At 42.5% G+C, this 12927-nt stretch overlaps 1 protein-coding gene across 2 annotated transcripts in view; it reads right to left on the bottom strand.

Annotated features, from left to right (window-relative positions):
* Nucleotides 1-708: 708 nt before the first annotated feature.
* Nucleotides 709-12927, bottom strand: part of LOC138954994 (uncharacterized) — an 18771-nt gene continuing 6552 nt past the window's right edge. The window contains exons 2-4 of one of the 2 annotated variants that reach the window (XM_070326725.1): nt 8096-8165; nt 1893-2027; nt 709-1496 (exon numbers count right to left, since the gene is read on the bottom strand). In XM_070326725.1, the coding sequence (XP_070182826.1) occupies nt 855-1496; nt 1893-2027; nt 8096-8146 (828 nt within the window). In that variant the 5' untranslated portion in view covers nt 8147-8165 and the 3' untranslated portion in view covers nt 709-854. Of the gene's footprint in view, nt 1497-1892; nt 2028-8095; nt 8309-12927 lie in introns of those variants that run through there. The other variant, XM_070326724.1, reaches the window with a different exon arrangement.

Here is a 12927-nt window from a genome sequence, read left to right as displayed (position 1 = left end):
CACCACTCCCACAAGAGTCCCTCCCTTCTTATACAACCACCCCCTTTTATGCCTGACCTCCCCCAATAGGACCCTTTTTTTTCAAAGATTATTTGTTAATAACCTCTGTAAGTTAGCCTAACCCACATTTTAAGACTTAACCCCAATAAAAAAAATATTTGAAAAGTCCTCTTTCAGCTTCATAAATTAAATTTTCAAGAGAACGTTGGCATCAGAATAATCGAACAAAACTTGATCAAAAGTGTGACTTGTAATATTCCAGATATGTTCAGTGGTGATCATCTTGTCCAGCAAACATGTCCATGCTATTACTGTGAACATTTACGAAACAAGCTACATTTTAGTCATGCCTGCTGATTAATAAAATCTACAATTGTGTGAAATATGGAGGCTTTGTTACCCAAATATCTGAAAGAAACTAAACTTAAAAAGTTGATGAGCATGACCCCGCTGTGACCCCAACATTTGACGAAGGTCAATCAAATCGGGGTCAAATCGGAAGATTATTAAATACCAAAAGTCTGCAAATGTTTAAAGGTCTAGCTTCAAAATCATCCGAGATAATCTTAACGTTAAGTTTTTTGTTCGGACATACGGACGGACACTGCATACAGTGTGTGGACAAAAAGCCTAGCGCTATGAACTGGCCCTTACTTTACGTTGGTGAACAAAGCTCTCTCTCTCTCTCTCTCTCTCTCTCTCTCTCTCTCTCTCTCTCTCTCTCTCTCTCTCTCTCTCTCTCTCTCTCTCTCTCTCTCTCTCTCTCTCTCTCTCTCTCTCTCTCTCTCTCTCTCTCTCTACTTCTCTCCTGCGTTCGTCTGTTTTTGCGTGTGTGAGCGAGTGTAGGTCAAGAGTTAACTTACATCGCTCATGTTCAGCAGCACCTCCTCCAGACAGCGTCTCGTTGTGTCGGGCAGTACAATGGCCTGGTGGAGGGCTGGCTGTGTTACCAGGTCACCCAGGACAGAGCGCCTCACAACATCTCTGGCTTGCTTCAGGTAGGCAGCGGCCTTCTTTAGTTCTTCTTGAACTGCAAGGGGGTCGTCTTCTGTCTGAGGTATGATTGCCGCCATCATTATCCCACGCTCGCGATGTATGGCGAGCAGGTCAACAAAGTCCTCCTCCAGGTTCAACGGCTCTGCTTTGATGCTGTTCGTGTTCCTGGCGGCTGCACCAGTATAGATGCTTTGGGTATCAGCACCATATACACCAAATTTAGCTTGGGTCAGAAGTACCATAATTTCTTTTTCCCTTGCGGCTTTGTTCTTTATCTGATTCATGCAGTGGTGGACATTTTTCAGCACTGTGTCTATGCGGACAGTGTCCCTGACCTCTCTACTCTCATCTATGTCTATTTGTTGCTGTGTTTTCAGTACCTGGATTCGCTCACCTTCTCCGATATATGCCATTCTCTCTTGCACAGTGTCCATGTGAGCCGGGGGGATTATGTATGATTCGCTCTCAAGGTGAGGGAACCAGGCGTTGAGAAACTCTCTCTGGAATCAAAGACATGATGATGTACTGTCTACTCCCTTCTAGTACCATTCACAACCTACGTCAACTATGAAGACGGTGAAAATACAGACACCAAATAGGGACTTATGTCTCGTTGGTGGTTCACACAATATTTGCCTAGAACACAGCAGATAATTGTTCTATGGTGTAAATTCAAAATGAAAAACAAAAACAAGGAAAACAAGGAAAACAAGGAAAACAACAACAACAACAACAACAACAACAACAACAACAACAACAACAACAACAACAACAACAACAACAACAACACAAAAAGAGTAAAACTAATGATAATGCACCTTATTCATTTTAAACGTAACTTCAAGTCTTAAAATATGAGGTTTCGGTGTGTGGTTTTTTTTCTGAGATGAATTTACCTCATGGTCTGACAACTTTAACACTTGGTCCTCTGATTCCTGTGATCTTGTCATTAAGGGCGGGGCAGGAGAGACAGCCTGGTTCCCCGGTGACCCAGAGGTACTGCACGGCGGAGCACATTCCACAGCCGGTCCCTGTGTGATGTGCATGATATAACCGTCACTTCTGTCATAGCGCTGTTCATAATTATGAGTTGCAGGGGCGGATCAGTTTATTTTATGGGGGGGGTTTCCAAAAGTATGTTGTGAAGATATGGGTGTGAAGGCGCGAAGCGCCAAACCGACGGCGCGAAGCGCCTAACTTGCTAGGGGGGTCCGGGGGCATGCCCCCCCGGAAAATTTGGAAAAAAAGATGCAAAATGGTGCAATCTGGTGCATTCTGAGGATGATCATTACCAGTTTCAGGCAGCAGATTTTGTCACTGATTAATACCCCAAAATTGAAACTCAACCTAAAAAAACACACAAAAATATTTTTTGGCTGGGGGGGGGGGGGGGGGTTCCGGAAACCCCAGAAACCCCCCCTCGTCCGCCCCTGGTGTGCATGATATTACCGTCACTTCTGTCATAGCGCTGTTCATAATTATGAGTTGTGTGCGTGATATGACCGTCACTTCTCTCATAGCGTTGTTTTAGATAGTGTGACTCACCTTATTGTCATGCAATAGTAGGGGAGACCGGGGCTAGTCCGCCTACTTTTATGCTTTTGGTAGCATAACTGGCGAGTTTGATGAACTAGAAGACTGATTTTTTATTTTACATCAAGACAAATGTGTAGCTGATATCAATGTGCAGACAGTTTTTATGTGCGCATGAACATTTGTTGTACATACTGCTTTAAGTAGGCGGACTTACCCCGACTTGGGGCAAGTTCGCCTACGTTAGGGTAGGGCAAGTCCGCCGCTCTCATCCCATATAATAGTAGGTACAAGACTAGTAGTGGGCAAGCTTTATACACACACACACGCACGCACACACAGTCAGTCAAACAAGCACCCGATCAGTGGGAAAGCTTTTTTAATTCCCTTCAATATTTAGGTTCAAAAATGCCAATGACAAAATACAAAAGAATGTCGAAAGAATGTAACACAAATCGGCGTCAGTCTTTTTTAGACATGAATCTGCAATCTTTACCATCGAGAATAGATGGAGTCACCATCAGAGTCACAGTTATGGCAGATGTAAACTGGACTGTTCCCCACACCTGCACATTCTTCATGGCGGACTTGCCCCATGACAAATAGGCGGACTTGCCCCCGCACGGGCAGGCAACTCTAGTGCCAGATAGCGAGCACAACATGGGAAGGAAGAAGCAAAACTTTCGTCAGAACTCGACCTTAATTAACGCACTTTCACTCGACACCAAGACTAAGTATTTGTTCTCAGAGGTAATGCATCAAAACCTAAGTCAACTGCTATGCATTCATGTTACAAAAATGAAGAAAAACACTTTTTGTGATCTGTACTCACGATATATGGGCGCGCAACCTCTGAACTTCTGCAGGATATGGCGGGAAGTAGGGACACCATTCTCACATGGTGTGAAAGACTAAAAGGTAGCAAACGTAAGAATAAACAGACAAAGACGGATGTGCCCCGGGGGCGGACTAGCCCCGGTCTCCCCTATGTGACCGTGTTTCCTCACATGGTACAAACATTATTTTATTTTCCTGTGCGTTTGTGGGCCAAAACGCCCACGTACACTCATGGTTTTGCACGAAGAGGATTGTATGTGCTTGGACAGACAGAGATAGACAGACAGAGATAGACAGACATAGATAGACAGACAGAGATGGGTTGGTTGGCTGGTTATTGTTTGTTGTTTTATGTGCCTACAACCTGTGGCAATCACGATAACATTGTAGACAGTTCTAAATACCGCATGTCTTGTTACACTTCTTTTGTCAAATCTTGTTAATCTCCTTGAAACATGTAAACCTGTGAAAGTATTCATTCGTATTCATTCTTTACCATTTTTACAAAGTACTTTTGGGGGGGCTTACTGATTTGTCTATTAGTGTAAGGGAAGGAACTGTGCTTGTTCTTGACAAATGGAATGTCAGGATTACTTTCCCTTTAATTGTCAGGAAGTCAGGAATCAGTGTTTTAGAATTCTCAGGAATGTTGTGTCTAAGTAAATTTAGAAAGGAATTAGTGACAAAAGATTATTTGAAGTATGTGAGTGTTATTTTTTTTATTTTAATGAGTTTTTAGGCTACCCAAGACGTAACAAATCAACGGCGCGATTCGTACAGCCCTGAGCAGCACAGTTGGTACAGCGGGTACAGTTCGCACGGCAGTCACACTCCCCTTGCCTGATGCACCGTGATTCCCTGCTGCACTGGCAGCACGCCTGCAACGTACAATGCGAGTGTCCCCTGTTGTCGTGATGTATGTCTACACTGTTCAGTGTCCCCTGTTGTCGTGAGAATGTACGTGCTGTATGTCTACACTGTTCAGTGTCTCCTGTTGTCGTGAGAATGTACGTGCTGTATGTCTACACTGTTCAGTGTCCCCTGTTGTCGTGAGAATGTACGTGCTGTATGTCTACACTGTTCATTGTCCTCTGTTGTCGTGACTCGGAATGTACGTGCTGTATGTCTACACTGTTCAGTGTCCTCTGTTGTCGTGAGAATGTACGTGCTGTATGTCTACACTGTTCAGTGTCCCCTGTTGTCGTGAGAATGTACGTGCTGTATGTCTACACTGTTCAGTGTCCCCTGTTGTCGTGAGAATGTACGTGCTGTATGTCTACACTGTTCAGTGTCCCATGTTGTCGTGAGAATGTACGTGCTGTATGTCTACACTGTTCAGTGTCCCCTGTTGTCGTGAGAATGTACGTGCTGTATGTCTACACTGTTCAGTGTCCCCTGTTGTCGTGAGAATGTACGTGCTGTATGTCTACACTGTTCAGTGTCCCCTGTTGTCGTGAGAATGTACGTGCTGTATGTCTACACTGTTCAGTGTCCCCTGTTGTCGTGAGAATGTACGTGCTGTATGTCTACACTGTTCAGTGTCCCCTGTTGTCGTGAGAATGTACGTGCTGTATGTCTACACTGTTCAGTGTCCCCTGTTGTCGTGACAATGTACGTACTGTATGTCTACACTGTTCAGTGTCCCCTGTTGTGGTGAGAATGTACGTGCTGTATATCTACACTGTTAAGTGTCCCCTGTTGTCGTGAGAATGTACGTGCTGTATGTATACACTGTTCAGTGTCCCCTGTTGTCGTGAGAATGTACGTGCTGTATGTCTACACTGTTCAGTGTCCCCTGTTGTCGTGAGAATGTACGTGCTGTATGTCTACACTGTTCAGTGTCCTCTGTTGTCGTGAGAATGTACGTGCTGTATGTCTACACTGTTCAGTGTCCCCTGTTGTCGTGAGAATGTACGTGCTGTATGTCTACACTGTTCAGTGTCCTCTGTTGTCGTGAGAATGTACGTGCTGTATGTCTACACTGTTCAGTGTCCCCTGTTGTCGTGAGAATGTACGTGCTGTATGTCTACACTGTTCAGTGTCCCCTGTTGTCGTGAGAATGTACGTGCTGTATGTCTACACTGTTCAGTGTCCCCTGTTGTCGTGAGAATGTACGTGCTGTATGTCTACACTGTTCAGTGTCCTCTGTTGTCGTGAGAATGTACGTGCTGTATGTCTACACTGTTCAGTGTCCTCTGTTGTCGTGAGAATGTACGTGCTGTATGTCTACACTGTTCAGTGTCCTCTGTTGTCGTGAGAATGTACGTGCTGTATGTCTACACTGTTCAGTGTCCCCTGTTGTCGTGAGAATGTACGTGCTGTATGTCTACACTGTTCAGTGTCCCCTGTTGTCGTGAGAATGTACGTGCTGTATGTCTACACTGTTCAGTGTCCTCTGTTGTCGTGAGAATGTACGTGCTGTATGTCTACACTGTTCAGTGTCCCCTGTTGTCGTGAGAATGTACGTGCTGTATGTCTACACTGTTCAGTGTCCCCTGTTGTCGTGAGAATGTACGTGCTGTATGTCTACACTGTTCAGTGTCCCCTGTTGTCGTGAGAATGTACGTGCTGTATGTCTACACTGTTCAGTGTCCCCTGTTGTCGTGAGAATGTACGTGCTGTATGTCTACACTGTTCAGTGTCCCCTGTTGTCGTGAGAATGTACGTGCTGTATGTCTACACTGTTCAGTGTCCCCTGTTGTCGTGAGAATGTACGTGCTGTATGTCTACACTGTTCAGTGTCCCCTGTTGTCGTGAGAATGTACGTGCTGTATGTCTACACTGTTCAGTGTCCCCTGTTGTCGTGAGAATGTACGTGCTGTATGTCTACACTGTTCAGTGTCCCCTGTTGTAGTGAGAATGTACGTGCTGTATGTCTACACTGTTCAGTGTCCCCTGTTGTAGTGAGAATGTACGTGCTGTATGTCTACACTGTTCAGTGTCCCCTGTTGTCGTGAGAATGTACATGCTGTATGTCTACACTGTTCAGTGTCCCCTGTTGTCGTGAGAATGTACGTGCTGTATGTCTACACTGTTCAGTGTCCCCTGTTGTCGTGAGAATGTACGTGCTGTATGTCTACACTGTTCAGTGTCCCCTGTTGTCGTGAGAATGTACGTGCTGTATGTCTACACTGTTCAGTGTCCCCTGTTGTCGTGAGAATGTACGTGCTGTATGTCTACACTGTTCAGTGTCCCCTGTTGTCGTGAGAATGTACGTGCTGTATGCCTACACTGTTCAGTGTCCCCTGTTGTCGTGAGAATGTACGTGCTCTATGTCTACACTGTTCAGTGTCCTCTGTTGTCGTGAGAATGTACGTGCCCTATGTCTACATTGTTCAGTGTACTCACACAGCAAACAGACCGGCCACATAGTCATTTCTACAACCGAGAGACCTCAGAAAGTCAAAACATATTATGCTGACACAAGCAGTTTCTGTTTTGTTGAACAGAGAGAGCGAAAGAAACGGGTGCCTAGTTGTGGTAAGAACTGGAGCCTTATTGAAATAAGCTGTACGAAATTATGCAATAATGACACTGGAACCTATATAATAAAACTGATCAGTCAAGTCTATGTATATATTATACACTACAACACATACGTCCAAATTGCATTGCATTCAGTATCATTTGAATTTTTGCGTTGGTCCTCGTGGAGCATAATGATCGCCTTTTGTTGCATTATCATCAACTGCGGACAGACAGTTTTGTCAACCGCGGCGTTCGGCCTTAGTCGATACAGATGAAACAAAAGACGATATGTTCCCCTCGGACAACACAAAAGCTGGTCTGCCAACAAGCCACCGAACATCTTATAATGGACAACACAATGCTATGGACAATACAATGCTATGGACAACAGAATGTTATGGACAATACAATTGCTATAGACAACACAATGTTCTGGACAATACAATGACAGTTATGGACAATACAATTATATGGACAATACAATGCTATTGATAATATAACACAATGTGTAATACAATGCAATGGACAACACAATGCAATGGGCAATACAAAATACAACAAGAGGCGAAGCCTTCAAGGCTCACGTAAGAAATCGACAAACAGTAACACAAACTCAATCACTCCGTCACACATACACACACTGGAAACACGCTGTGCAGGCCTTTTGAGTATAATGCTTTGCACACGGCTCTCCGCGCGCGTGCGCTGCGAGAGTAACAGCCAACGGAAACGCGAGCGACGAATCTGGGCCCTGTTTACAATCTACATACCACACACGACACAAACCAGTCACCTGTTTCACCCCCCCAAAAAAAAACCCACCCACCACCCGTTTTCTTTGGATACACACTTTAACTACATACGTGCCGACGAAATGTTGATGATTGCTTCAATACTTTGAAGCTGTTGCTTGGATAATAACCAGGTAAAATTAGTATTTCGGTGTTCAGTCAAATGTTAAAGTTTCTACCACAGACATACACACACACATACATACATACGCACGCATGCACGCACGCACAGACAGACAAAAGTTAGCATCGCATAGGCTACACTTACGTGAGCCAAAAATCAAAAACAAAAACATTTGGACAGTACAATATAATTTGGACAGTACAATATAATTTGGACAGTACGATATAATTTGAACAGTACAATGCAATGCTATGCACAACAAATCAGTATGCAAAAGACACCACGATCGACAAAACAAAACAATGGGAAACACTATGGACAACACAACACGGTGACAGCGGCCTACCTGACGAGATGTCTTCGGAATGGCCCCGCTACCTGACTGCTGGCTCGCCATTGTTCTCGTCCTGTCTCACCTGAAACATCAACACCATGTTACAAAATTAATATGACAAAAACGAAGGATACCACTTTTGTAAAAATCGACGAAAATTCAGGCAGAAAAAGTTTGAATGAAATGACGGGAAGGAATTGTTCAGTTGGGGAACAACACGTGTCACAATACTTTGTTGTTGTTGTTGTTGTTGTTCTTTCCTTCTCCAGAGCCTTTTTTGTGTGGAGAATGTATGCTCTTTTCTGTTCATTGTCTGATGTTATTTGTTTATGTATCGTTTGAACATTGGATTTCCCTTCTTCAAAGCTATGTAACGTCAGAGTCCGACAAAAATTGATATTTAGGCGGCAGGGGAGACTACAACATATTGCATGTTTGTGTGCGTTCAATCGTAATTTTTTTTTTTTTAGGAATTCTAAGCAGATCTCGACAATCATTGTTCACCTGCATCTCAGTCGCCAGCGCGGATCCAAGGAACAATGATTATGTCTCGATCTGTGTCACATGTCATATTTTGGTCAACAATACACATAACGTATAATATATCCGTCCGTTTCACATGCCAACGTTCCAACAACTTATCTTTGTTTTGTCTTTTCACTAAATTATATGTATAGTGAATCGGCCTAAACCCGGGCAGTGTCTGTTGGCTTTGATTATATATACAGCTACTGACGTCTGTTTGGAGTCGACACGTGCTCGTCGCGTGCACCTCAAAGCTCTTTCGGTGTCTGTTGGGTTTGATTATTATAGAGATGATGTCATCGCCGTAGAGCTACTGATGTCTGTTTGGTTTGATGATATAGAGATGATGTCATCGCCATGGAGCTACTGATGTCTGTTGGGTTTGATGATAAAATTACAGAGATGATGTCATCGCCATGGAGCTACTGATGTCTGTTTGGTTTGATGATATAGAGATGATGCCATCGCCGTAGAGCTACTGATGTCTGTTTGGTTTGATGATATAGAGATGATGCCATCGCCATGATGTCTGTTGGGTTTGATTATATAGAGATGATGCCATCGCCGTAGAGCTACTGATGTCTGTTTGGTTTGATGATATAGCGATGATGTCATCGCCATGATGTCTGTTTGGTTTGATTATATAGAGATGATGTCATCGCCATGGAGCTACTGATGTCTGTTTGGTTTGATGATATAGAGATGATGTCATCGCCGTAGAGCTACTGATGTCTGTTTGGTTTGATTATATAGAGATGATGCCATCGCCATGGAGCTACTGATGTCTGTTTGGTTTGATGATATAGAGATGATGTCATCGCCATGGAGCTACTGATGTCTGTTTGGTTTGATTTTATAGAGATGATGTCATCGCCGTAGAGCTACTGATGTCTGTTTGGTTTGATGATATAGAGATGATGTCATCGCCATGGAGCTACTGATGTCTGTTTGGTTTGATTTTATAGAGATGATGTCATCGCCGTAGAGCTACTGATGTCTGTTTGGTTTGATGATATAGAGATGATGTCATCGCCGTAGAGCTACTGATGTCTGTTTGGTTTGATGATATAGAGATGATGTCATCGCCATGGAGCTACTGATGTCTGTTTGGTTTGATGATATAGAGATGATGTCATCGCCGTAGAGCTACTGATGTCTGTTGGGTTTGATTATATATAGAGAGATGCTGTCATAGTCATGGAGCTACAACGTTAAACAGAATTCGACAAACTTGTTACTGCTTTTTGTTTTACAAGCAATTGTTGCACCTTATGCTTGACATACCATTCACCTGTTGCCATCAAACAAGTCCCTTTCCAACTGATCCTTTAAAGAACCATGCACTATGTCGCCAGTATAATGTGTCTGGATCATGGAGCGATGCAAACTTAGAAGCAACTAAAACAGGTCAGCCGCCTTAGTATTTCTAACAGTGGAGAAACAGCGCATTATGGAACACAACCTTCAAACGTTAAAAGACTTGCTGGGTTAAACTGCACAACGTTTCATATGTATAGAAGTCTATAAAAACCTATGTCATAATGAGTTCACATTAAGCAAATCATACAACCCCATTTGTAGTCATTCTCTTTGTCGATCACCCAACCACCCTTTTCAACCCCCACCCCCTATCTTCCCCTCAACAATCCCAATCTGTTTGGTCACTGCTAGTTCTCTGTTCCTCTGGATGCAAACAAAGGCAATAGTCCCGGGGTTTTTGTACACCCCTAAACAAACACAAATATTTGTAATGTTCAGTTAACAGCTTTTCACAACCGCTTTTTAAGAAGTTGGCAAGGTCTTGTGATTTGAGCAGAGTCAATGGTTTGAAGTGTCGGAGAGAGTGCTGGGTGGTTTTTTTTTTGCGAGTGAGGGCAGACAGCGCAGACGGAGAGAAAAGCGCAATCTCCGTCATTGTAGCCTTTCAGTCCAAGTTGAATAAAGTGCCAGGTGCGAATTGAAAGCGACACGCAGTATACGCTGTCGTCTGAGATGTGTAGTAAATGTTCGCTCCCTCTCCTTTGGGTTCCATCTTGGGATTTTTCTCGCGGTTTCTCTAAGTGTCGCCTGTACAGTGTGTCTGGAGTACTGCCAACTTAGATGCAACTAAAACTTGTCAGTCGCCTTATCTTTTTAATCCTTGACAAACAGTGCATAGAGCAATACACAACTAAAACTTGTCAGTCGCCTTATCTTTTTGTATTTAGTCAAGTTTTGACTAAATATTTTAACATCGAGGGGGAATCGAAACGAGGGTCGTGGTGTATGTGTGTCTGTGCGTGTGTGTGTGTGTGTGTGTGTAGAGCGATTCAGACTAAACTACTGGACCGATCTTTATGAAATTTGACATGAGAGTTCCTGGGTATGAAATCCCCGAACGTTTTTTTCTTTTTTTTGATAAATATCTTTGATGACGTCATATCCGGCTTTTCGTGAAAACTGAGGCGGCACTGTCACGCCCTCATTTTTCAACCAAATTGGTTGAAATTTTGGTCAAGTAATGTTCGACAAAGCCCGGACTTCGGTATTGCATTTCAGCTTGGTGGCTTAAAAATTAATTAATGACTTTGGTCATTACAAATCTGAAAATTGTAAAAAAAAATAAAAATTTATAAAACGATCCAAATTTACGTTCATCTTATTCTCCATCATTTGCTGATTCCAAAAACATATAAATATGTTATATTCGGATTAAAAACAAGCTCTGAAAATTAAATATATAAAAATTATTATCAAAATTAAATTGTCGAAATCAATTTAAAAACACTTTCATCTTATTTCTTGTCGGTTCCTGATTCCAAAAACATATAGATATGATATGTTTGGATTAAAAACACGCTCAGAAAATTAAAACAAAGAGAGGTACAGAAAAGCGTGCTATCCTTCTTAGCGCAACTACTACCCCGCTCTTCTTGTCAATTTCACTGCCTTTGCCATGAGCGGTGGACTGACGATGCTACGAGTATACGGTCTTGCTGAAAAATGGCATTGCGTTCAGTTTCATTCTGTGAGTTCGACAGCTACTTGACTAAATGTTGTATTTTCGCCTTACGCGACTTGTTATTCCTTGACACACAGTGCATAGAGCAAAACACAACTAAAACTTGTCAGTCGCCTTATCCTTTTAATCCTTGACACACAGTGCATAGAGCAAAACACAACTAAAACTTGTCAGTCGCCTTATCTTTTTAATCCTTGACACACAGTGCATTGAGCAAAACACAACTAAAACTTGTCAGTCGCCTTATCTTTTTAATCCTTGACACACAGTGCATAGAGCAAAACACAACTAAAACTTGTCTGTCGCCTTATCCTTTTAATCCTTGACACACAGTGCATAGAGCAAAACACAACTAAAACTTGTCAGTCGCCTTATCCTTTTAATCCTTGACACACAGTGCATAGAGCAAAACACAACTAAAACTTGTCAGTCGCCTTATCTTTTTAATCCTTGACACACAGTGCATAGAGCAAAACACAATTAAAACTTGTCAGTCGCCTTATCGTTTTAATCCTTGACACACAGTGCATAGAGCAAAACACAACTAAAACTTGTCAGTCGCCTTATCCTTTTAATCCTTGACACACAGTGCATAGAGCAAAACACAACTAAAACTTGTCAGTCGCCTTATCTTTTTAATCCTTGACAAACAGTGCATAGAGCAAAACACAACTAAAACTTGTCAGTCGCCTTATCCTTTTAATCCTTGGCACACAGTGCATAGAGCAAAACACAACTAAAACTTGTCAGTCGCCTTATCTTTTTAATCCTTGACAAACAGTGCATAGAGCAAAACACAACTAAAACTTGTCAGTCGCCTTATCTTTTTAATCCTTGACAAACAGTGCATAGAGCAAAACACAACTAAAACTTGTCAGTCGCCTTATCTTTTTAATCCTTGACAAACAGTGCATAGAGCAAAACACAACTAAAACTTGTCAGTCGCCTTATCTTTTTAATCCTTGACACACAGTGCATAGAGCAAAACACAACTAAAACTTGTCAGTCGCCTTATCTTTTTAATCCTTGACACACAGTGCATAGAGCAAAACACAACTAAAACTTGTCAGTCGCCTTATCTTTTTAATCCTTGACACACAGTGCATAGAGCAAAACACAACTAAAACTTGTCAGTCGCCTTATCTTTTTAATCCTTGACACACAGTGCATAGAGCAAAACACAACTAAAACTTGTCAGTCGCCTTATCTTTTTAATCCTTGACACACAGTGCATAGAGCAAAACACAACTAAAACTTGTCAGTCGCCTTATCTTTTTAATCCTTGACACACAGTGCATAGAGCAAAACACAACTAAAA

Source organism: Littorina saxatilis, unplaced genomic scaffold (assembly GCF_037325665.1).
Source record: "Littorina saxatilis isolate snail1 unplaced genomic scaffold, US_GU_Lsax_2.0 scaffold_606, whole genome shotgun sequence".
In the NCBI taxonomy this organism is placed as follows: domain Eukaryota; kingdom Metazoa; phylum Mollusca; class Gastropoda; order Littorinimorpha; family Littorinidae; genus Littorina; species Littorina saxatilis.
The sequence above is the reverse complement of the archived record's forward strand: the minus strand, read 5'-3'. Positions and strand labels throughout refer to the sequence as shown.